This window comes from Guillardia theta, assembly GCF_000315625.1.
Source record: "Guillardia theta CCMP2712 unplaced genomic scaffold GUITHscaffold_13, whole genome shotgun sequence".
In the NCBI taxonomy this organism is placed as follows: domain Eukaryota; class Cryptophyceae; order Pyrenomonadales; family Geminigeraceae; genus Guillardia; species Guillardia theta.
The window spans coordinates 816,059-840,244 of record NW_005434661.1 but is presented as its reverse complement, the minus strand read 5'-3'; the positions used below and the strand labels follow the sequence as shown (position 1 = coordinate 840,244).

The window sequence follows — 24,186 nt, the reverse complement described above, 5'->3', positions numbered from 1 at the left end:
TAACGATGAGGAATATAAGAAGCGCAATCATTAGTTTGCTGCGTCAAGACTGCGGCGATACATCTTGAGGTCTTGGATTGAAGTGAAAACAAGGGAATGCTGGAGAGATCGGTCGTCAGCTCCTCCTGTCGCAGTCTCCTCCTCCTCCATTCCCTTCCTCTCCCCCACTCTCTCCTATTCTCCCCTTTTCCTCCCATTCAGTCCCTCCCCTTCTTCCCTGCTGCTCGTCGTCCGCTCTCACTCCCGCCCTCCCTCCCTTCCTCCTCCGCTCTTCCTCACCTTCTTCGCAAAGACCTTCAGCTCCGGTACGCGCATCATCTCAGAGCAATCTTCAGTGACAATCTCGCAGAGGACGCCGGCCGGAGTGCAGCTGAAAGATAGTCAGTACTTTTGGTGGAGAACAGCTGCGAATTTTACCCGGCGAGGACGGAAAGGTCGATCGATGCCTCAGTGTGTCCCTGCCAAATCTGCAGTGAGGAGGAGAGGGAGAGCAGAGGAGAGGGAGAGGAGAGGGAGAGGAGAGGAGATGGTGAAAGTGATGGAATGACGATGAGGAAGCAAAGTAGAGGAGGGACGAGGAGAGGGGAGCAGGAAGGAGAAAGGTGAAGGAAGGATGAAAGACAAGAGGAGTAGACACCTCGCGCGAGAGGACTCCTCCTGGAACTCCCCGAAGCGGAAAGATGTGACCGGGTCTGGTGAAGTCGCTTGCTTTGCTCTCCTTGCTCCCCAGAGCTGACAAGAAGGGTCAGGAGGAGCAGGGAAGGAGGAGGAGGAGAAGGAGGAGGAGGGGAAGGTGGAGGAGAGAGAGAGATAGGAGGAGGAGACTTCAGGGAGGAAGGGAAGGAGGTGACTTCAGGAAGGAGGGACAGGTATTAGGGAGAGGAGATGTGGCACTTTAAGAGGGCAAACCTCGGAGAGTGGCCGCACGATCGGAAGCTGAGATGCCCTGAAGGAAGTCGATTAGTAAGACGATGGTTGCAAACGATGGACAATATGGGTGGGGGAGCGGAAGGGAGGGGAGAGAACAAGGAAGAAGAGAGGAATTGGGAAGTCAAGCAGGAAGTGAAAAGAGGAGAAGGGAGGGGAGAGGGATGAAGAGGAGGAAAGGGGGAAGAAGTGGAAGGGAGGGGGAAGTGGCAGGAGGCGCATCTTACCGTCGTGATGCCATGCCGAAGGTCGACAGAGACGGTGAAGGCAGTACACCTGCGCACGCGCGTCAGCCGCATGTCGCATGAACTGTCTCCTGCTCCTACTTGGCGTCCTCGTTCTTCTCAACCATCTGAGGGAGCTGGAGATCTACAGCTCGTTCCCTGTCGTCCTGCTTGTCAGCCCCTGCCTGCTCTCTCCGCCTCCTCACCCCTCAATGGCGCAGCATATCACCCCGGAAGTGTGCTTGATCATGAAGGCAATGGTCTCCTGTTCGGAAAAACGTCAGTGTTGCATGCAAACTGACATGTAGCTTGCATACTTTTGTTGCTTTCTCTGCCGCCATGATCAAATCTCCCTCGTTCTCGCGATCTTCGTCATCGACCACAATGACCTGCCAGGCGCACAAACAAGGTGAGCATGGAGTAACAGGAACGAGAGGAAGGCAATCACCATCTGTCCGTTCCTCACAGCCTCAATGGCATCTGTCACTGACTGCTTCCCGAAACACCACGTGTCCTTGGAGGACGTGCCGTTGCTTTGCGTGCTTGACATTGCAGTTTGTTCGAGCGGGGAAGGGGCGTAGAGTGAGCAGTCGAGGAGCAGGGGGAACTTCGGGTGGAGGAGTGGAAGGATGAGAAGGTTAAGGGAGGACGAAGAGGAGCAACACTAGTGACGTCGAAGAATCGACGAGCTATACCGACCCTTTCTCCCTTCCTTGAAAGCAGAGTGCACGTGCGGTTTCAGTACAGATGGATGGAGGATGGTGCCTGAAACGATCAAGTTGGTGAGAGTTGCAAGGGAAGCAACGGAGCAGGTCGTTGGAACGAGGAGAGGAGGAGCGAGCTGCTGCAGGGGCACGCGGGCAGGGCGGAGGACGTCGATCAGTCAACGGAGGGGAGGGGGGAGGGGAGCATGCGCGGCCGCAGGTTGCAAAGAAGTCCGCCTCGGAGCTAACACGAAATTTGCGAAACTTTGACCTAAGAAACTTTGACGTTGAAACTTGAAACTCCGATACTTTCAAAGTTGCAGAGTCCGACGGTACCGGGCCCGGACGGACCGTCACGGTGGCATCGTGGCCCGCCGGGCCGGCGGCTGCGGCACAGTCGGCCGGCGGGCGGCGTACGGCCCTGAGCCCGGCTAAGTCACCGCGGCCGTTACAGTACGGTACGGTCACCGGCACGGTGTAGCAGGCTGTACGATAACTATCTTTCATTTTCAACAATCAGCTCTTCTTTTGCCACTGAAAGTTCAGCGCATTCATCTTCATCTTCCTCATGGGTGTCCGTCTTGGAGTTGAGTTGGTCATTGTGCAAAAGCGGGGACTGGAATGTAGCATTCAGAGAAAATGAAAACATAGTGAAGAATCACTGACATGCGACGATTTACGACGAACGTCGGTCCACCTCTCGGAAGACGAGAAATATTCCTGCAGATTGAAATTCACTCCTACATACGCTCTTTGTCCTGGAAATTTTCGATACCTGGATTTCTTCCAACGATTTCCCAGCTGTTTCGGGCAGTGATAAGTAAGTGAACGCAATCCCGATGATCCCTGGATTTCCATCAAATCTCGTCTGTCACATTCGTCTCGATTCACCTGCGCATCCGTATATCCCAAAAGTGATGGAGGCGCTGAGGTACTCAAGGAGTATGGGGAAGGCGAAGGAACCCACCAGGAGGTCTGCGATAAAACCATGAGCCTCTGAGCCGCGTGAGGGCGGGAGCTCGTATCACCTGTTGTCCAGTTTGCAACAGTCGCAAGAGAATTCGCTTGCGATCGGACGGAAAGCGGGTAGATCTCTGAATTGACTGTCCAGGGTACAGGCCCGATCCCTGAGGCGAAGAAAGCAAGGTAGAGCATGACCTGAAATACAGTCATGCCGTGGAACAAGGGAAGCCTGACGATGAATAGGACCAGTAGTATAGCAACCCATGCTTTCGAGGAAGGGCAAGCGTCGTACGACCAAGTGACTCGATCACATGAAGTTGCATTGAGCGGCCCGTCAAGATTCCCAGGGGAGCAAACAGCTTGCTCTCCGGAATAGCAAAAACCACACTGGGAGTCCCGCGTGCAATCGTAACACTGATGAAGAAACATGTTAGCACATTCAGGTGGCAAAATGCTGCAGCTTTTACATTCTGATACTGCTGGCAGAGGTTGACAATCTGGTCTGGAGGAGTAATCCGCGGCGAAGAAGCGGACATGGAAGAAAAATAGGCAGCAAGCCCAAAGAGAGATATTGTAGCTCCAATCAAGGATCCTAGCAAGAGCTTTCTCCTGGAAAAAAGGTATTACCATCTGAGCAAGAGTGCATAAAGCTTGCTTCACCTCCCTGTCACGTCAATTAGGAAGAGACCAACAAAAGTGAAAAGAAAGTTGGTGGACGCGATCGGAATCGAATAGAAGATGTCGTCATGACCCGACGTGAAGCCGGAGTCATGGATGATCTTGACGCTATAGTACATGATGGCATTGATCCCCAGGCACTGCTGCATTACCTGCAATCCCACTCCCACCTGAAGGTGCCGTCTGAGTCCCTTGCTAGACAGACTTCGCACGCTTTCCTGACCTTCGTTCAAGCACACTTCTTTTATCTCAATCAGCTCTTCGTCTACATTCTCATGACCTCTTATTGTGACGAGCGCTCTTCGTGCCTCCTCGTCCTTCCCCTGCAAGACAAGGTACCGCGGTGTTTCAGGCATGCGGATCAACCCGAGCAACATGAAGAGAGCAGGGATGGCTGAAGTACCCAGCATAGCCCGCCATTCATAAGATTGTGGAAGAATCATAGCGAAGAGATACGCAATCATGTACGCCACTGCTTGACCGAAGGTAATCAACACCACATAGCAAGTCACTATGGCCCCTCGATGAGATGTTGGAGCCGTTTCCGCCAGATAAACCGGCACGGTGCAAGAGGCTATACCAACTGCAAAGCCAGCAACAATGCGACCGCCAACCAACATTGGTATGTTTGCAGCAAGGGACATGATGCCGGCTGCGACTATGAACAGAATGCTGGACATCGTTAAAGTTGGCTTCCGTCCGAAGGTACCACCAAGCCAACCTGCAGCCACCGTGGCAGGAACACAACCTGCGATAGTACCCGAAACAATGATGGCGGTTGTTAAGGCCGAGTCTACATGGAACTCCTCCTCGATGAACTTGAGCGCTCCGGATATGTTGCTTGTATCGATTCCGAAAAGGAACCCTCCCATACCAGAAACAATGGTCAACCAAACAAGAAAGGAGCTCATCGGCTCCTGGTGACAATGGGCTTCGTTCCGACCCATGCTGACTGTTACCATCCTCTCCCTCCCACTGCCACCGCTTTTTCGCTTCTTTCCTTTCCCCCCACCTACGACATTGGCGGCCCTGCAGTTATTTTGTGGTAACGGCCGTAGTTTGTTGATCTGTAACGGATTAAACCGTTCACTTCTTTGGCTTTACTTCGATTAACAGCTCCGTGCCATCCTGTTAGGAATGGGGGTTTCTCTGGTACTACTTTCTGGATGATTTTGTAAAGATATCTAAAATCTTCAGTACAAAACTATCGTCAAATTTTGTACGGTGATATTTAAAAAGGTTCTCAACACTTTTTTTTTTCAGGTACGTAGACGTCTGGGACAATTTGAATAATAGTTATAAAGTTTTATGATTCGGTTTTTATCCTGTCTGAGAGCTTTTATATTCACAAGAGGTTTCCTCTTCATAAACTCTGCATTTCTTTCAAATGTTGCACAGTAGTAAACACATATTTGAGCCAATATTCTCACCGTCGATTTTACTGAAGACAATTTCTTTTCCATAAAGATTTCTTTTTATTTTAAAATTCTTAAGCATCCGAACACAGAGGAAATGCTGGTACAGATTCAAACCAGATTAAGTAATTTTATATAAGTATTTCTATCATAATTTGGCTATAATTTTTGTCAATACTGATAATATAGTACAGATTTCTGCTAATTCATACCGCTTGGCTGTCTCAAGAAGATATTTTCGAATCAAGGGTAATTGTTTGGGGAATTCGACATAAACGCGCAGAAATATATGGATGTAGGACAATTAGACAGATAGTACAAATTATATGGATAGTAACGCCTATTAAATTATTGTTAACATTATAAAAATATCTATTTCGGTACTAATTTAAGTTACATTCCATTTTACAAACAATTATTGCTGAAGTACCGTAGTACGCCCCCGTACAAACTGCTATACTTGGTACTATTTTCCCGCCAATCAATCTGGCCTTTCCAGCACGCCGCGGACGCCCATGCCAGCTCAGAAGCCCACATCGTTCATGCACCATGTTGAAACAGTCCGTTCTCTGTTGGGGCTTCCTTGCAATCTTCGTATAGGACAAGTTATCTCGAAGGGATATCAAATCGTGGGATGGAGCCTTGACGGCAACCTCGTGGAAGCGGCTAGTCGTCTGTACGAAGAACTGGCAGAACCAGCTTCGGTGAATGTTAGTCGTACAAAGAGGGGTAGGGGTGGTGGTTGGAGTGAACTAGGGGGGTTAATGAGTGGGAAGTGGTGGGGTGGTCGGATTCAAAAGTACTTTTGTACCGTAAGAATAAAACTATTATTAATAATTATTAATTGGTACCAAATAGTACCCACCCCCTTTACATGACATTGCCCTGTTTGGACCCGTGAAGGCATAGAAGAGTATCCTTTAAAATACTTCAGGTTTTAGGTCTGTGAAACGAAACAATCTGCGCGTTTCTGTCGAATACCCCGTAATTGTTTTATTGATTTATTCCAAATTCCTAAAGGTTTTGAATTTTTTGTTTAAAAATGGAATTTACAAAGCAATATTTGAATCATTGAACTGATTCTACAGTGTGGATCCCTAATATCGCATTCTGTTGCCACCTACTCACTTCTTGGTAGGCTCTTTCCTAGTACCAAGTCTTATGCATATCTAGAATTGAGCTCCTACAATTGTAATAACATTTCCTATGACCTTGTCATATCTGACCTTATTAGCAGGTTGTATCGCGCTATGTGGGGAGTATAGGACCTCCTACGACGCCGACGGTCCTACCTGACCTTCTGACTACCCCTCTTGTGATGGTACCCCACTAGATAGATGATCACTTCCAGCGAGTACTGGTGCTTGATACTAAATTTTCATCATACAGGACCGGTGGTGACAACCAATTATGTAGCAGCTACCCCTTATTTCTTCAGCAATCGACAGGTTCATGGGTGGGGGTGGGTGCACATCCGCCACCGCGTCTTCCAGCGGTTGCGCATGCGCGGGAAGAGAGAGAGGAGAGTCTGACTTGGCTTCCTCAAGCCTCGTCATCGCTGAAAGTGATCTAGTTTGATTGAACTTCATAGTCTGCATCAAGTAGATTGTTTCTCTCACTTGTTCTTCGTGTTCTCATCTCTTTTGTCTCGCCTGCTTGCCTGTTGGCTGAGTGTGTGGTTTGAGCGGTTTCTCGGCTTGCATTGATATCAGCATCGTGAAGAGAAGGTTTCTCAGCGTTTTTGAGAAGATAACCAACTCAGAATAGTTTTCGATATGAGAATCAATCCTGGTGATGCATGATCTAATCATTACATCGCCAAATATTGAATTTGTATGGCATTGAGATTGCATGAAATGTTTTCGCGGCTCTTCAGTTGCACCTTTGCAAGCTAGTCGTATACAGAATTTGTTTCATTGTAGATAGAAATGTTTGATACCTGTTGTGTGCTTTCAAATACAAAGTTGAAAGTATTGCAGTATGTTGAACGTTTTCGTCGAATTTGAATCTCTCAAAGCTTGTGAAGCGATACTGATTTTGATTGTTTCTTTTAGGCTGGAAACTCAATCAAATTCAGACCTGTACAACCTGAGTCAGAAATCTGATCGCAGGACTTGAGCGACCCGTGACAAGGGTCGCAGGCTGGCTTAGCCACTACTGGTGACAAACAGACAAATTGGTCCAGGCCTATAGTTCATATTTCCTGGATTGAAACATGGAGCTTCGAGTTGGAAATAAGTACAGAATTGGGCGAAAGATAGGAAGCGGCTCATTTGGAGATATTTTTCTCGGTGATTTGAATATATGCTTTTGTGTAATCGCTTATGTTTCGTTCAGGAACAAACATTTCGACGAGCGAAGAAGTTGCCATCAAGTTGGAAAGCGTCAAAAGCAAGCACCCACAGCTCCTTTATGAGTAATTCTTGTCGCTTACATTGCGACTTGTCTCATTTTTCTTGGTGTGCAGATCCAAGGTACTCAAGATTCTTCAAGGGGGAGTAGGCCTTCCCAGCGTTCGTTGGTATGGAGTGGAGGGCGACTACAACGTCATGGTCATAGACCTCCTTGGGCCAAGTTTAGAGGATCTATTCAATTTCTGTTCGAGAAAGTTTAGTTTGAAAACTGTCCTGATGTTGGCGGAGCAAATGTTGAGGTATTTTTGTTTTTGTTTTTGTTTTTGGGATATCACATTGATACTTTGTTTAGTCGTATAGAATTCGTGCACTCCAAGAGCTTTATACATCGTGACATCAAACCTGACAACTTCCTTATGGGCCTAGGAAAAAAGGCAAACCAGGTCAACATTATCGATTTCGGTCTTGCAAAGAAGTATCGCGACCCCAAGACACATCAGGTACTCACTCTCCTCTTCTCTCGGAGCTGTTGCTTATTTTTTTGTCACAGCACATTCCCTATCGAGAGAACAAGAATTTGACTGGGACTGCTCGATATGCGAGCATCAATACTCATCTGGGTATTGAACAGAGCCGCCGCGATGATCTGGAGTCGCTGGGATACGTCCTCATGTATTTCAATCGTGGAAGCCTTCCGTGGCAAGGATTGCGCGCTGCAAACAAGAAGCAAAAGTATGAGAAGATCTCAGAGAAGAAGATGGGCACTCAAGTGGAGCAGCTCTGTGAGTTAGTGATTTTTATCATGTTCGAATCCTGACATAATCCCAGGCAAAGGCTTCCCCCAGGAATTTGCCACCTACCTGAACTATGTTCGGGCCTTGAGATTCGATGACAAGCCAGATTATGGGTAAGCTTAGGATAACTGGATGGCGTTACTTTATACTCATACGTTGCTGTAGATATTTGAGAAAGTTATTCCGTGATTTGTTCATTCGAGAAGGCTTCCAGTACGATTATGTGTTCGACTGGACGATTTTGAAGTATCAGGAAACAATCCAGCCTGAAAGGCCTCAAGGATAATTTGTGCCTCCACATTCTTTGGAGATCTGATTGCAGTCCATCCATGATTCAGTTGTCGCACCCAGGCATCGGAACTCGAAGCCATGCTGGAATTTTCTGGTTGACTTTTGAATCTGTGGTTGATGTTGCACATTCCTTTTTGGATTTCAGATCGGATGTTTCAATATGATTTCGAAACAGATGTAGCGAAATGGTTATATATAGCAAGAGTACATTTCATGAACTGCATGAAGCAAAAGCATGGGAAATGAAGCTGTAGGGATAAACTGTTGCGCTGAGATTTTTGTTTTGGTAATAAACATTCTTTCCCATGACGATGTATCTGGGCCCATTGTACTTATATGAACGTTGAATCTTTCTCTACGTTAATTGAAAAACATATGTATGCTCTACCCTAGCCTAGTCCAAATTTCCCCATTCCTTGGCTTCCTATTGACAAATTTTCAACCAACTGCAACAAATGAAATGCATCAGCTCACGTCGGAGGGCTTCATCGAACTCTTTCTCCAGGTTTTGCTGCATGTTCCGATAGCTAGCACGATCTCCTGGAGGGGCTTCCGGCGCCTTACCTGCCATGGCCTCGTTGCCTCCATTGCAGTCAGGCATGCCCATCGAAAATCTCACTTAACGGTCTCCTCCCTTACCTGGCTTCTTCCCTCCCATGAGCTTAAGAAACTTTTCCTGCTCAGGACGTTCAGATGCTTCGTCTTGCAGCCTGTCTACCATCATTACACCTGAGCTTGTGAATCACCCAGAGAGCTTGAAAGACTTGTCCATTTTGCAGTGTTGTTGCCCGTCTCCTCCTTAGGCTTAGAGGCCCATCTAAGGCAGCATTAGCAAAGAGCTCGGAGAGCCGGATATGTCAGACAGAAGTTTTCGCTTTTGGGAGGCAGAGGCAAGGCTGAATGCTGGGCTGGTTCCCACCATGACGTTTGGTTGACCTGCTGCTGTGTGAAAATTCGCCATGGCTCCACGTGCAAGGGTTACCTCCCCCAGCATGTGTTTGCACGGTGTTTGCACTTGTGCGCAAGTTTCCCGCTGGTTCTTTGCTCTTGCTCTCATCCTCTCCTCCATCCATTGAGCCTCGCGATCGGGACCTTCTCCGTTCTTGTGACCAGGACCTTCGATCCCTTGAACGACTCCTCCTATCCCGAGATCGAGACCTCTTCCCGTCCCGAGATCGACTCCTCCTCCTGTCCCGAGATCGACTCCTCCTCCTGTCCCGAGATCGACTCCTCCTCCTGTCCCGAGATCGACTCCTCCTCCTGTCCCGAGATCGAGATATCCTCCTGTCCCGAGAACGAGACCTCCTCCTGTCCCGGGATCGAGACCTCCTCCTGTCCCGAGATCGACTTGCTGGAGAGCGGGATCTCCTTTCCCAAGAACGCGACCTTCTTCTGATCGGTGATCGAGACCTAGAGGAGGATTCTCGTCTGGCGGCAGGCTTTTTGACCTTTGACTTCCCCTCCTCATCGCTGTCCGGCTCATCCTCCTCCGCGTCTTCATCCCCATACCCTTCCAGTCTTGATAGCAACTCTTTGGTCCCCTCGGACTTGTCCACAAGCTCCAAGACGTAGGCTTCATCATGCTCTCCGAACCTAATTTTTGATCCGTTTGCAAGCTCAATCCTTCGATCTCTCTCTACTTTCTCGCCATTCACCCAAGTGCCGTTGGAGGAGTCGTCTTCCAACCACACCGCCTTCTTTCTGTCACTGTATCCTATCACTGCATGGCGCCTTGACACGGATTCATGGCTGATGACCACGTCATTATCCTCTGACTTCCCGATCCTCACGTCGCCTTTCCTCCCTTCCTCCGCTCCTCCTCCTTCCCCCCCGATCTCCAGTCGCCTCCCGCCGCCCACCAGCACCCACACCATGCTCGCGGTGGAGGACGACGACGGGGGCAGCAATTTCGTCTATACGGACATTGTTGGACTGCCTCTCACGAATCCAGAGTCTGAGGCAAGCTTGTTCCACATCAAACGCTCATACAGTAAAGAGCTCATACAACAAACCCCTTAGAAAGCTGCTACAACTGAGCGTCTTTGCACAGGTCTTTGCAGCGCAGCAAACGTCATTTAGTTGTTGTCAAGTTGCATTCCTCTCTCTTCTCCTTCCTTTCTGTATGCCTTGATCGCATTGGGTCTACTGACAATCTCATTTTGCTCTCAATCTGAAAGTTCACCCATGCATGAACCTGATCTCCGATGGAGGCCGCTGCTGTTCTGCTCACGTGCTCAAGGAATAACGACGATCCTGCGGTGATCTGCAGCTTTACGGCTGCTGCAATCAGACCTCCCCTGCACTCTGGGGGCTGCCAAGTTGTTTGTGCCAACTGAAGGGTCTGCATGAAGAACGTTGCCTACAAGATCATGCACAGAGAGTTGCTACCAGATCATGATGACTACGAGCATCGTTGTGAAAACCCATCTTTTACACTGCGATCGTGATCAAAATGCTTTTCAAACGAAAATGATGATAAACGTTTATTGCGAATAATTGCAAATAAGATTACCAACAGAACAATCCGATCATGATCACAATGTTCGAACAAGCACGCCGAAGTAACAATCCTCACTAGGAAAGTCGAAAGAGCTGAAGCTTGGAGTTGCTTCCCCAAGGGATGAACCTTTCCTTGTCCTCATCGTAGACGAAGCAGAAGTAAGGGTTGCTCGCACTCAACGCACACGGGTGATCCTTCACGCAGATCCAAACTTGAAACTGATCCGTCATGAGAAGCCCCAGGCCTCCCATCTTGTACTGAACTGAGCAGGTCTTGAGAGCTGGAATGGCAATCTCTTCCCACGTGTAAGGGAGCGAGCAGTTCCTGTAGCTCGGGTCTTCACCCCACAGGAACGGATACGTCGACGAGTTGAGCATCGCCATCCAGTTGGAGCATCCTCCCGGCACCTGCTTGCCGTACTTGCCGAGGCAGACGTCCGGCCCTCTCTGCAGCGACCCGATGCTGAAGGAGCTGTCGCACGTGGCCCCGGGCTCTATGGTGCACGTGCTGCTGCATCCGTCACCGTCGACTTGGTTGCCATCGTCGCACTGCTCGAAGACGTCAGGAGTGGCGAGGATAGCCTCTGCGTTGATGTAGAGGCAGGAGGGAGTGTTGGAGCAGTACCAGCAGTTAGGATACATGACGTTGATCTGCAGAGAGAGCTTCGACCCCTGCACGTTGGTGGGGACTTGAGTGAGGACAATGGGAACTTTCATCCCGCACATGGGACTCATCTGGTCAGGAGAGGAGAAGGGGATGCTGACGCCGTTGAGAGTGACGTTCATGATCGAACTCCCGTAGAGAGAGGTCGAGTCAATGTCGACGAGAAGGTACATGGGCCCCGTTGAGTTGATCAGAAGACTGAGAAGAGCATTGCAAGAAGACATCCGGTAACTCCATGAGGAGACTCGTCCCGTCCCGTCATTGATCGTTGACGTGTACCAGTAAGATGTCGTCGAAGTGCAGCTCACCATAGTGAGCCTGCGGAACATCCAGTCTCGGAGCCCGTTGCCGCACATGGGCTTTGACTTGCCTCCCCATGACAGCTCGAAGGGAAACGGCGATGCAGTTCGATTGTTGACGGTGGAGAAGTAGTTCAAGGTGAGCGAGCGACCGCGGAAGACTTGAAACTTGTTGGACAAGACTTGATTCTCCTCCTGCGAGCTCAACTCAAGTCTGTCGCACGCGACCTGCTGCTTGTACGAGCACAGGTTCTTGAGGTGCAGGAGCTCAGCTGAGTTCTGCTGGAAGGCAAGAGGCAGGAGGATCTTGCCGTTGCCATCGCTCAGCAGAGAGAGACCGTAGCTGTTCGCCATGAGCCCGACAGACACTCTGATGCGGTTGTCCTCGAAGAATGTCGCCTCCCAGATGATGTTGGGCCAGCCGAGCTGACCGCTGCTTGAGGCTGTACCTTCAAACCGAACGAGAAAGCCTCGCATGCCCGCCTCATACACTGTCTTGGTCAGCACGAGCTGAGCCGACGTGTCGGATCCCCCGATGAACATGGTGGGTGTGGGAGGCCAGGAAGCAGACAGACCAGAGTAGAAGGAGAAGCCGTTGTAGAAGGTGATGTAGGAGTTGGAACTGATGTACGTCCGATTCCTCACGTTCTTGCCATTCACACAAAAGTCGAAGCCAAAGTCCGGGAGCAGCCAGTTACCATCATCCATGTTCTGCATGCCGTTGGATAAAGAGGAAGGATAGAGCAAGCTCCAATCCCCCATGATGTTTCCAGCTGCAAACTTGTACTGACTTGTTGAAAGCGATCCGTTGAATTTGAGGCTGGTAGACGACGAGTTGTCGACTCCTGGTTGCTCGCAGACGGTTGGGAGCAGGAGGGTAGGGATGACTGCCAGCTCGATCTCGCCCATACCGTTGTTGCTGTCGTAGATGCTGAACGAGGCGCAAGTGGCACCAGGAACAACTTCGTTCTTGTACATGTTGGTGAAGACGTCATGCGTTGACAATTCAATGTGACAGCAATGTGCTGCCGTGCATTCCTTCTTGCAAGTCGATGAGCATCCGTCGCCGTCGACGAGGTTTCCGTCATCGCACGCCTCCAGCCCTTCTTGAATGCCATCGCCGCACACGTCATACACGATGGGTCCATACTTGAGCACGAACGGGCTGTAAGAAACCACCCTCACCTTTGACGACATGACTCTGAAAGCACGTTTGTACAAATATGATTCTGGCAACCACAGGCTCATGTATGTTCCTGATATCCAACCATCGAAGCTCCAGTGGCTACAGTCTGAGTTGGCACAGGTGTAGATCTCAAGGTCGAGATTTGGATTGTTCCACATATCAGGAAACGAAAATTGAATAGAAGTCAAACCAGTCGGCTCGATGTCATACACGCATTCCACGTAGTTGACAAAACTCGACTCGTTGACAATGCCAGACTCCTCCTTGTATTTATGGCATCCGCACGCGCACTTGAAGCAGGAGGACTTGACTTCTGGCCACAACTCTTGGTCGCACTCCCAGCCTTGCTCCACCTGACAGGTCGACGAGCAGCCGTCGCCTGAGACTGAGTTGCCGTCGTCGCACTGCTCTGGAGCTGTCAAAACACCATCTCCACATCGAGGTGACTGACTACAATCAACTGAGTAGTATCCTGCAGCACAATCGCACACAGAGGCTCTACAGGTGCCGTGCCCTGAGCAGCTGTTAGGGCAGGGAGGCAACGAGCTGCAGCTTGTCTCGGCAGTGATGGCCCCCGTCACCACCAGCGCGAAGTTCTGCGACCCCCAAGGCAAGTCATAGGCAGACACGACGACGCTATAGGTCCCCGCGGGGGCCTGGTGCAGGGTGATCTGCTCGACATTGTTGGTTCGGTCCATGTCCGAGCCCGAGCGGTTGTTGCCGTACAAGGTGTTGCCACTGCTATCGATGAGCACGAGGTCGAGATCGCTCATGAGCGCCTTGGAGGCATAGGGGACCCGGGGGGGTCCGTCCACACTAGAGTGACTCGGAACTGAGAGCCGCCGGAGACGGAGAAGCATTTCTCTACGACCTGACCTTGAGACAGCTGCACCCGATCGTAAGTCTTCAACACAAAGTCTGAATCCGCTCCGAACCACAAGACCGACGACAAGTCAAGCAGCCCGTACCCCTGCTCCGCTGAAGGGCTTGCAGTCGACTCTTGCCATGTAACTTCAGACCCTCCGTAGACTTGAAACCAACTCCACAAACCATTCCTCACCAACTTAGACCCATACTGGTAAGCATGGCGCAGAGGCTTGCCGCTTTGAATGATCATAGCTTTGACAAGCGCGGAGGAAGGGTTGACACCATCCGCGTCTGAGGGAGAGCCCGTGACCTGGTAGCCCTCCTCGAAGTACTGCCTCACTATGGCGGCTGCCCCGGCGATTGCTGGAGTAGCCATGGAGGTTCCGCTCATCTCGAGGATGCAGCTCTTGTTGAGCCCGACGGAGTCAGCGCACTGGTAGCTGTTGCGGATTCCATCGGAAGAAGCGGAGAAGATGTTCTGACCAGGAGCGACGATGTCTGGCTTGTTTCTGAGATCAAAGGTTGGTCCTCGCGATGAGAAGATCGATAAGTCGGTGTGCTTGTACTCTTGTCCTGAGCGAACGTTGCTAACCAGTGGTAACTTGGCCAGCTGCATAGAACGGAGGCAGAGATAAGGAAAACCTGAAGCGCAGGATCCTCCTTGAATCCACTTCGAAAGCAGTCTTAGTGCGTCCAAACCTGAGATGCCAGCGACTGGTATTTTGATCTGATGTTTCAAGATGTCGTTCAGGCCTTCTGTTCCTTTCAAAAGAGGGGGAGGAAATTGGACCGAAGGTTCGTACAAGATCAGTGCAGGGGCTCCCATGTTCTGAGCATTCCAGGCCATGAGCACTTCATCGCAATAACCTGTGAAAGGAGAAGCAACCATGCTGCCTTTGAAGAAGCCTCGAAAGTAATCGCTCAATGGATTAGAGAAGCCTGTTAAAGTCACCGTCTTGTTGATGTTGACAAAACCTGAGAAGATAGAATACCCTTTAGAAATGGAAAATGAAAAGGAGTCATCATCATTTTGTACCGGGGTAATAACGGTGTAAGTAATGCTATTATTCTCATACAAAGTAATTTGCGATTCTTCATCATGTGAGTTTTCCACATTATGGCTCTTGATGTAGATAGTGTACCCCTTTATACCATGGTCTTGAACTTTCTTTCCTGCCATGAACACTGGATATGACTCATAGTCATTGTTGAAAATGAATTGTGAGTATAACAAATTGTCGGAATGAGCAAATCTCAGAGAATGTCTCGTTAAATAGGTTCGACTTTTGGCATTTTCTCCAAAAATACAAAAATCAAAGTCAGTCTGCAAATCAACGTACATCTGTGGGTTGTAATTGTACTTGTATTCCTGAGAGGTAAACGAGTCATACAAGATGTCCCATAAGGTATTGTCATGAGAAATCATCGTGAAGGTGACTCCCGACGTGATGCAAGCATATGCGTACATCATCGATTGGTCAAAGTAAACGATGATCTGAATCGTTCCTGACACTTGCGGTGGTATCCTGTAGGTTGTACTAATTGATTGTCCACAAGACTGACTGTCTGACATGCTGAAATCCATTGGAATATAGTTACCAGCAACAGTGATTCCCTTGACATTAGTAACGCTATGGCTGCCCATCCAGTACTGCAAGGGCACTTGAATCATGAGATCAACATCGCCGCCAGATATTCTGTTGACGTACATTGAGAACGTACATGTTGACTGTGAAGCCCAAGGCTCAACAAAACATGACTTGAAATCCTGGAATCGAATGCTGGATTGAACGTTTCCAAGGCTTGCAACTGTCTGGATGTCCGACCACCTCATTGAAATCTTAGGTTCAGGTGAATTCTGACTCGAGCAAGTTGAGTTCGAGTTCGGACGCTGCAGGCACAGCAATGACTCTATATTCATGCACCACGGAGCAGACGGATCGCACCAGCTGTAAAACTCTTGACCCACTATCGAAGCGTTGATTGGTTCCATGTCGGGGGTCAGCGGAGCTCCGAAGGAGGCAGGCAGGATGTCAACCATTCTCTCCTTTGAGCCATCAGAGAGCAGCATGGAGAGGTTGAAGTAGGTACCATAACCATGCGCCACGTACGACTCACGGGAGTTCAAGCTTGATCCTACCGATAGAATGTTCTTGGCATTCCCTGGACTGCCAATAGAGAAGTGATTGGGACCGCTATTCCCTGCAGCAAAGACAACCAGAAAATCGTCAATGCTATACATGAATGCATCGATTTCCATGCACTGGAAATCGTATTCAGAAGGACTACCACCCCACGAATTTGAATGAATCTTCGCTCCGTTGTTATATGCGTGAGCAAACAGACTGGAGCCGAGATCCCATGGCAGGTAGTTGAGGTAAGGCTCCGAACTCGAGACATCTTCGAACACGATCTTTGCACCTGGAGCTGATCCATTATACTGAGTAGCAAGAGTGTTGATGGGACCAGCGGCGCCAGCAACGATACCGGACACGTGCGTGCCGTGACCATGATACGAGTCATAAGACTGAGGAAAGAGTGTAGGAGGGGCGTAGGAGTTGTAGGACAAAATCTTACGGTGACGGGGTTGAGCAGGGCATATTTTGCTACAAACGTCAGAGAAATAACAATCCAAACACACCAAGACCTCGACTTTGGGGTCATGGAAAAAGCAAGAGTCAAAATCAATGCCTGTGTCTGCTATTCCCACTGTTTGCCCTGTTCCGTTCAACCCGAGCTGTTCCAGTTTGGTTTGGGTTGGTTGCCACCTATAGGTCCCTTGAACGATCAAAGAAGAATACTTGTTCATAGTGCGGTACCCTTTCCTCTTTTCCATCCATTTCACCGATGCTTGATTGGCCAAGTGCTCTACAACCTTCACAACATTTTGCGCGTTGGTTTCAATCGTCAGCTTGCTGCTCGTTTTCGCCCATACTTGAGCGATCTTGCCATAACTTGTGCTGAAAGCGTTTTCCAACAATCGGAGCATATTAGTTAGAGACAGATGATTGGGATGAACTGAGATGGCTGCCTCAAGAAATACGCTCTCATCAGGTCCAGCCGGTGCTCCCTTCACTTTGCCATGTCCATATTTGTCTTGTTTGGTCTGAGACTTCGCGTTTCCCTGGTTTCTCTTGTGTTTCTTGTGGCTGTTGTCTAGGGTGCCTCGCTTCTCAGGGTGCTGGGGGTTGCTGTTGATGACTGTCTCGGGCTGCTTGGCTGAGAGCGATCTCATCGCCAACGAGATGTAATCCTGCAGGTCGTTGGATATCTTCATGCTCGACGGGAGGTGATAAATCGACTCCACATACTCCATGTTTGCAACGTCAAGTTTCCTAGAAAGTTCCATGGCAACCACATACGTATCGTATGGAATGTATTGCACAAAGTCGTCTCCGCTGGTGGCCTTCAACTGGGAGAGCATATCTGCAGGAGCAGGATATTTCACTCGAACGAGGTAATGACTCTTGCTTGATTTCTCAAACACAATCTGTTGCTGAGCAATGGTCGAGTCTTGTCGGAATCGAGTCTTGAGCTTTGCATGTGCTCTGTCTTCTGTATGATGAAGCAGCAAAGTGTCGGGGTTGTGAATCATGAGAGGTCTTCCGGGAAGGTTCTTGGCAACCACAGAACGCCTTTCTCCATGCCGAAAACCATGTTCGAACTCTTCCTTGCTTACTCTCGCGTCACAACAAGGTGCGCTGCTCAGCAGGAACGCCATTGCTACGAGCAGGAGCTCGCCGGCTGTCATCATACCCCCTGCCATAGAATCTCGTCCAGCTGGAGGGACCAAGACCACTGTTAGTCTGTTGGTACACAAGAATCAAGCATCTGGTACAAATTCGTCTGGTACAATATTCGTATCTACTACATCTTTTGCAATTTGTGTTACAAAAGAACCCGTACTTTTACTGAAAGGGAGATCACCCTTTAAGTGACGGACAACTCTCGGTACTGTGTGACAGTACGGCATTATTTATATGTTACGTACATCGGAATTTTAGCCCCGGAGTCCTAGCTACTGCAAGTAGTCACTGATACCCGCCGGGTCACGGTAGCATGTGAGTCAGTGATCGGATTTACCGCCCGGCCCGGTGAGCCTTGCCGGCAGTGCCACGGGGATGATGGGTGAACCAGAGCTACAAGAAGTGGCCTTCATTGTCAGTGAAGTGGTACGGGTGGTCGTGTTCAACCCACCCCTCATGACAGAACAAGGGCAGGGGTGAACTCCCAAGGTGGGGTATATGATAGAGGAAACGTTGGTGGTACCACCACCTGTATAATAAATTTTGGGGTAGAGGGTGATTCTTCTGTTTCGGAAAGAGGGGGTGGTATGTTGATTCATCCAATTGAGGGGGTGGGGGTGAACCTGTGTCGGTGAAATGGGGCGTATAGCTCACTTGTTCGCAGCTGCGAACATGATCATTCGGCAAGACATGGCGACAGCGACGGGAGGAATGATGATGAAGATGAAGGAAAAGATTGTAGATCCCAAGACAGCGCTGAAGGACAGCAAGTCCATGATCTTGCTGAGCAGGAGATTCAACACTGGATTTATGGATGGTTGGTATGGTTTACCTGCCGGCCATGTAAGGCCGACGGAACGGATCCACGAGACCGTGATGAGAGAGGTAATGCATCAGTTGAAAAGATGGCAAAATGTCCAGTGAGTAACGAGTGATGACGATTTTGTAATGAGAGAGACAAAGGGCCAGGATTTTTATTGAATTCATGTGAATTCGAGAAACATGAGAGTGCAGGGTAGCTATTGCTTGATCTGTCTTGGATGAGACCGAAGAACAACAGAAAATTGATTTTTTCCTTTTCCTATGTTGTGCTGTTTTTGCACTTCGTTCTGCTGTTTGATTCCTTGCAAAGGCGAAAGAAGAGCTAGGGATCGAGGTAGATCCAGCAGAAATCTCCGTGATGTCAACGATGCACCGACTGAACAAGAAGAGTGAGGATGAACATCATTGAGCATGGACGATGCTTCTTCTCATTCCCACTGCAGGAGAATACATGGACTTCTTTTGCATGGTCAACAGTTGGAAGGGACCGATAGTAAACAACGAGCCAGACAAATGTGACGATCTGCAGTTCTTTGCTGTGGACAACCTGCCAGAGAACACGATCGAGCACGTGAGGTATGTGAGTGCAGAGAGAAAGGGGAACATCTGTTCTGATAGACGCGGAGCAGGCAGGGTATTCACTGTGTGTTCAATAACATCCCTTTCTCGGAGCATGGGGTTGAAGGGATGAATCAGAAAGTAGGATGAGGATCTGAGGGAACTGCTATAGAGGGATAGAGAGATGAACCTGATACATCCGACTGATCCGCCATTATGAAACTTCTCTTTGATCTGAAGCCAGAGGCTTACACTGTCAGTAAAAGATCAGAACTCAGTGAAACTTACGAACTGGAGATCCTTCATCCAGTGGTGCTCCGACTCCGACTGGCAGCCCTGGCCGGCCCTGGCCGGGCAGTGGCCGAGCTGAGCGGGCCATCCGGCCCGCGGCCGGTCCGACCGTTCAGTACGGTCCCATCGCCGGATCGGCCCAACGACTGGCCGGGCCCATGACTATCATATCCTGAGGCGGACCTGATCGTCAGATGGCACTTGTCAAACTTGCTCATCGGCGATCAGGGGTCATGGAAGAGCCGAGGGGAGGAGGAGGGGTAGGAGACGTAGGAGGAAGAATGAATGGAGTTGTGGTGGCGGTAGAAGGAGGAGAAGGTCATGCCGCGAAGGAGATCAGCATCACTCCTCCCAAGAAGCTCCTTCCCAAGCTGCGCAACTCCAATGGCACATCGAAGACAGGGGATGAGAACGGAGGAGAGGCTGGCGGAGAGGTGGGGAGTCCAGCGAACGGAGACAGCCATCCCACGGAACACGAAGGTTCGAATAGTGACTTGTTGAGCAATGGCCGTGGCTCCCACTCCAGCTTCAGGAAGAGGCGCAAGGATACGACTCTAAGAAAGTCGCTGTATCGATTTGGAAGGACCAAACCTGGGTATGACCCCAAGACAGATTACGACGCCATTCTTGGCGTTGCAGAATATAGCCATGTGAACATAACGAAAGTCAAAATTGTTTGCAGACAGTTGATCTCTCAGTCAACATTGTTTCGTCAATTCTGCAAGTGATTCTCGTCGTCTCTGTTTTCTTGTTGTAATCGTCTCATCGCAGGTTCGCTGGATTCTTCACGATCATGTTTGTAGTCATCTTGATGCAGAGAAATGCATATGCTACCAACGGAATGAGATCTGCCGTGATGAATGTGTTGGTGGAGCCTCCTTACCGAGATACATCCTATCAGTTCAAGACTTGGTACGACGTGGCCTCGGTTGAAGATTGGTGGAACTGGCACCAAACAGTCTTGCTCGATAGCTTTTACGTTAGCACATACTACAACGACAAAGTAGCCAGCAAGATCGATCAGCAAGTCGTCATGTCGCATATTAGGCTGAATGGTGGTTTCCGTATCACCCAACGCAGGGTAGCACCAGACACATGCATGTTTCAGGCACGTCTCCTCCTCCAAGTTCCCTCTGCTGATGCTCTTTTGACTTGTCCATTTGCAGGCCCCGAAGTTCAAGCCCTTCCAAAGCACTTGCTATGGTCAGACTTACCTGGCTGCGCGATGTTGCGGGGCAGTCGACAAATCTCCTTTCAGGTAACCATTGAGCTCCGTGGTAGGCAGTTGAGTCACCTGAAGCTCGGATACCAGGGGCGCACAGAACTCAAGCATCGTGTACACATACGAGTCCAAGTCAATCTTCGAGAACGGTTACTATGAGTACTTCGGGGGCCTCGGTCAGCTGGAGGAGAGCCGGACGAAGATGCAGAGTTTGAGGGACAACCTGTGGGTCAACAACGGGACAAGGTGGCTCAGGACGGACTTTGTCGGTCACAATCCCAACTTGGGTCTGCTGATGCAAGTAGAGTTGTACGCGGAGATCTCGCTGGGGGGGCAGGTCACGACCTCCTACTTCATCGAGGCCATGGAGATCAACAAGTACGCTTGCAGGACTGACTACATGCGGCTGGGGCTCGAGCTGGTTTTCCTTACTTGCTTCCTGGGGTACCTGGTGCAGGAGATTAGAGACTACAGCGTCCTCAGAGCCATGAACCAGAGCTACACTTCCATCCTGTTGAACTTCTGGACGATCTACGACTGGATCTACTTCATCCTCATCGCCATCCTCATCGCCATCCGTGCCTACATGATCTTCACGCCTCTCGCACCGAATTTGAGGGTCACGGCCGATGGAATCTTCTCTGGGACTGAAAGGCTGGAGCTGTCCATGTCGTCGACGATCGTCGAGTCTTACTTCACCCTCTGCGGTATCGTCGCAGCGCTGTCAACCATCAAGCTGCTGAACTACTTCCGGATCAACATCCACCTCTCTGTCCTCACACAAACTCTCGTCCTCATGCGCAAGGTAATGCTTCTCTGAGAAAGAGGAGGAGGATGGCATGGGGGGGTTGACTAGAGCTGCAGGAAATCCTCCAGTACCTCCTCATCATCGTCTGCCTGCTCCTCCTGTGGTCCATCATCGCTGTTTCTATCCTGGGGTATCGCAACCCGAACTTCAGCACCATCGGGGCAGCCTTCGAGTCCATGGTCCAGCTCTTCCTCGGGCTGAGTGGGAGGGAGCTGGTCTTTGACAGCCTTCCCAAGGACGAGACGGGAAATGGTGACCCTGCCATCCGCGATCCCTTTCGATCGACTTCCTCCATTCACTCCTCCTTCGCTTCACTGCATTCTCTCTCTGCTTCCCATCTCTCCCTCCTCTCTCCCTCCTCTTGTTCCTTGTTCCATTCCCTCCTACCTGTTTCTGCTTCCTGGTCCTACCGTCTGCTCCTCTCCTCTCCTCCTCCCGTTACTCCCTGACCTCATCCCCTCGAGTTCTGATCCGCCTTGTTTTCCTGGCAGGCCCAGCAGAAGCTTTGCTCTTCTACTACATCTTTCTCATCGTCATGGTCTTTGTGGCTCTTAACGGTCAGAACTTGGAATGATGTTTCACACAGCCCATGCACCTCCTCCTGCCCCTGCCCCTGCCCCTGCCCCTGCCCCTGCCCCTGCCCCTGCCCCTGCCCCTGCGTCTCCTCCTCCTCCTCCTCCTCCTCCTCCTCCCTCCTCCTTGTGCTGATTCTTTTCCACTCTCATTCACTTCTTTACTATCATCTGTATTTCTTTCTCACACAATTTCTCCTGCAGTCATGGTTGGTATCATCATGGACGCTTATTCCAATGTCGTCGCGCAGTTCGAGCGAATGTCAAAGTGAGAAGATTTCGTTCCCACAGGCTGCTGCTCATCCTCTGACCTTCGTTCAGTGAGGACGGTCTTGCAGTTCTTGTCAACCACCTCTTCCTCGATCAAGTCCTTCACGAGATTGGTGAAAGTTCTCCTGCTGCTCCTGCCCCATGGATGACTTGTGGACGTTGCTAGTGGTGTTCAAGGCGAGGATCATGTCGAGATTCTCGAGGAGGGCGTACGCAAAATATTCCAAGATGATCAGCACGGACAACATGCTGACGTTGATGCAAGAGGTCACCACAACCCCGAGGATGCTCTCAACTCCCTGCGCAACCCTTCCCTCGTGCTCGTGCTCGTGCTCGTGCTCGTGCTCGTGCCCGTGCCCGTGCTCATGCTCGTGCTCGTGCTCGTGCTCGTGCTCCTCCCTTCCCTCCCCCCCCCCGTCCTTCCCTCTCTTTCTCACTGTCTGCCTCTACCTCAGTTGGACATGGCGACAGGCAACTTCAGCCAGGTGGACATGCCGTCAGAGTCCGACAACATCAAGGCCAAGCCTGAGATCGGATTTTATGTAACCCCGAAGCATCCTACTTGCCGCCACTGACTTGCCCAGCACCCCTACCTGCACACGACCAGCAGCGACGAGCAGGAGGAGCCGATCATCCTCCCTACAACCTTCGTGAGCTCTCCTGCCTGCCCACGTCTCGACTGACGCGCATGTTGCTACCCCAGGTCTTCAAGTCCTTGAAGAACTTCGCCGACGAGCACGTCCGCTCTTCCTCCCCCGTCGCTCAGCAGTGACGTCAACTGTAGGAGCTGGCCAGGAGGTTGGACGAGCTCGACGCGTTCTGTGCGGATCCTCTGCTGGCATCGGAGGAGGTGGGACGTCCTGCCGTCGCTCCAGTGACCTCCGTCGGTGACTTCAATGACCACCAGGATATCAATCGGGACGACATCAAAGAGAACGAGCACGAGATCCTGAAAGTCGTCGAAGAGGCGAAGCAGGTCCCTCAACATTTGAAATCAACGAGGGAGATTCTGACCCTCCTGCCAGCGTTCTTCCCAAATCATCACGGACATGAAGAAGACCATCCAGGTGACCTCGGAGGGCCGCGAACGTGCGCTGGCTGAACCTGAGCCAACAGAAACTCGACCTGCTGGACACAGTGCTGGAGACAAACATCCCACAAGAGCTCCAGATCCTGGACTAGTCAAGACCAGCTCGTCTCCAGCAGCCGCAGTCTTGATATTAACTCCCATTGAACCCCCACTCCATCCGCCATGGCAGCCATGTCGACCTCGCGTGCCTCTCAGTCCATCTTCTGCTCCTTTCCCCGCTGCCCGACCGCCAGCAGTGTGACTCCGAGGAGGATCAGGGAGAATCCGATCCACCACAGCAGCGGCAGCTGCTCGCCGAAGAGCCACATGGATAGAAGTGCCTGCGATATGCTGGCGATCAGCATGACGCGGGATGGGCGAAGAGGAGAGAGAGGAGGATGGGTGAGACGATAGGAGAGGAAGAACACAGGGAAGCAGAGGAGAGAGCAGAGGCAGGAACTGAGGGTAGGAAAGGGTGTGAGGGGTTTGGTGTACGGGCAGGCGAGTGAGGGAGAGGGGAGAAAGCAGGAGCGGATAGTAGAGGGGTGAAGATCAGTGCAGAGAGGAGGCGATCGAACCGTGATGCAGAAGTTGAAGGAGGTGGTAGCCACGGTCGCGGTGAAGGGGGAGGTCAAGTGCATGGCCTTGGTGTAGTTGGTCATCATCAGCCCATTGGAGATCAGCATGCCGGCGAAGAATGTCGCGCGGAAGACAAGAAAGACCTTGTTAGCAGGTGAGAACTATGGCACAACAGGCGACGGGTCACGTACTGCAGATCGATGGCCCTCGCATGTCCCTCCGAGAACTTGACCTAGGACGATAGTCAGGAGTGCTGATGAGATTGCGAGTATGGAGCAGATGGTGGTTGTGGAGGAGGAGGAGGAGGAGGAGGAGGAGGAGGAGGAGGAGGAGGAGGAGGAGGAGGAGGAGGAGGAGGAGGAGGAGGAGGAGGTAGTTGGTGTT

General features: G+C 50.6%; 7 protein-coding genes across 7 annotated transcripts; 3 read left to right on the top strand and 4 right to left on the bottom strand.

Annotated features, from left to right (window-relative positions):
* Positions 1–30: 30 nt before the first annotated feature.
* On the bottom strand, positions 31–1,701 carry GUITHDRAFT_157268 (hypothetical protein; the record flags this gene model as incomplete). The annotated part of the gene is made up of 10 exons (XM_005837884.1): positions 31–99; positions 280–370; positions 418–458; positions 638–732; positions 910–946; positions 1,155–1,203; positions 1,254–1,310; positions 1,358–1,416; positions 1,469–1,540; positions 1,600–1,701. The coding sequence occupies 10 exons, from the start codon at positions 1,699–1,701 to the stop codon at positions 31–33; spliced, it is 672 nt and encodes a 223-aa protein (XP_005837941.1).
* An 830-nt stretch (positions 1,702–2,531) lies between these two features.
* On the bottom strand, positions 2,532–4,443 carry GUITHDRAFT_66512 (hypothetical protein; the record flags this gene model as incomplete). Its single annotated transcript, XM_005837883.1, has 6 exons — positions 2,532–2,701; positions 2,747–2,830; positions 2,884–3,013; positions 3,065–3,232; positions 3,286–3,427; positions 3,479–4,443. The coding sequence occupies 6 exons, from the start codon at positions 4,441–4,443 to the stop codon at positions 2,532–2,534; spliced, it is 1,659 nt and encodes a 552-aa protein (XP_005837940.1).
* Positions 4,444–6,963: 2,520 nt separating this feature from the next.
* On the top strand, positions 6,964–8,658 carry GUITHDRAFT_92876 (hypothetical protein). The gene is made up of 7 exons (XM_005837882.1): positions 6,964–7,202; positions 7,249–7,327; positions 7,379–7,564; positions 7,618–7,765; positions 7,816–8,047; positions 8,094–8,172; positions 8,225–8,658. Exons 1-7 carry the CDS (start codon positions 7,127–7,129, stop codon positions 8,343–8,345), a joined length of 921 nt encoding a protein of 306 aa, XP_005837939.1. The 5' UTR covers positions 6,964–7,126; the 3' UTR covers positions 8,346–8,658.
* Positions 8,659–8,739: 81 nt separating this feature from the next.
* Positions 8,740–10,224, bottom strand: GUITHDRAFT_135031 (hypothetical protein; the record flags this gene model as incomplete). The annotated part of the gene is made up of 5 exons (XM_005837881.1): positions 8,740–8,774; positions 8,825–8,932; positions 8,990–9,026; positions 9,509–9,760; positions 9,799–10,224. 5 exons carry the CDS (start codon positions 10,222–10,224, stop codon positions 8,740–8,742), a joined length of 858 nt encoding a protein of 285 aa, XP_005837938.1.
* A 700-nt stretch (positions 10,225–10,924) lies between these two features.
* On the bottom strand, positions 10,925–17,631 carry GUITHDRAFT_103539 (hypothetical protein; the record flags this gene model as incomplete). Its single annotated transcript, XM_005837880.1, has 2 exons — positions 10,925–13,830; positions 13,875–17,631. 2 exons carry the CDS (start codon positions 17,629–17,631, stop codon positions 10,925–10,927), a joined length of 6,663 nt encoding a protein of 2,220 aa, XP_005837937.1.
* A 616-nt stretch (positions 17,632–18,247) lies between these two features.
* On the top strand, positions 18,248–19,141 carry GUITHDRAFT_103538 (hypothetical protein; the record flags this gene model as incomplete). The annotated part of the gene is made up of 4 exons (XM_005837879.1): positions 18,248–18,496; positions 18,744–18,822; positions 18,877–19,009; positions 19,063–19,141. 4 exons carry the CDS (start codon positions 18,248–18,250, stop codon positions 19,139–19,141), a joined length of 540 nt encoding a protein of 179 aa, XP_005837936.1.
* Positions 19,142–19,563: 422 nt separating this feature from the next.
* Positions 19,564–23,336, top strand: GUITHDRAFT_103537 (hypothetical protein; the record flags this gene model as incomplete). Its single annotated transcript, XM_005837878.1, has 17 exons — positions 19,564–20,006; positions 20,054–20,221; positions 20,267–20,363; positions 20,449–20,540; positions 20,595–21,309; positions 21,369–21,564; positions 21,804–21,869; positions 22,089–22,152; positions 22,206–22,267; positions 22,321–22,421; positions 22,610–22,696; positions 22,739–22,804; positions 22,858–22,893; positions 22,939–23,004; positions 23,062–23,130; positions 23,180–23,221; positions 23,271–23,336. The coding sequence occupies 17 exons, from the start codon at positions 19,564–19,566 to the stop codon at positions 23,334–23,336; spliced, it is 2,436 nt and encodes an 811-aa protein (XP_005837935.1).
* Between the last annotated feature and the right edge of the window lie 850 nt (positions 23,337–24,186).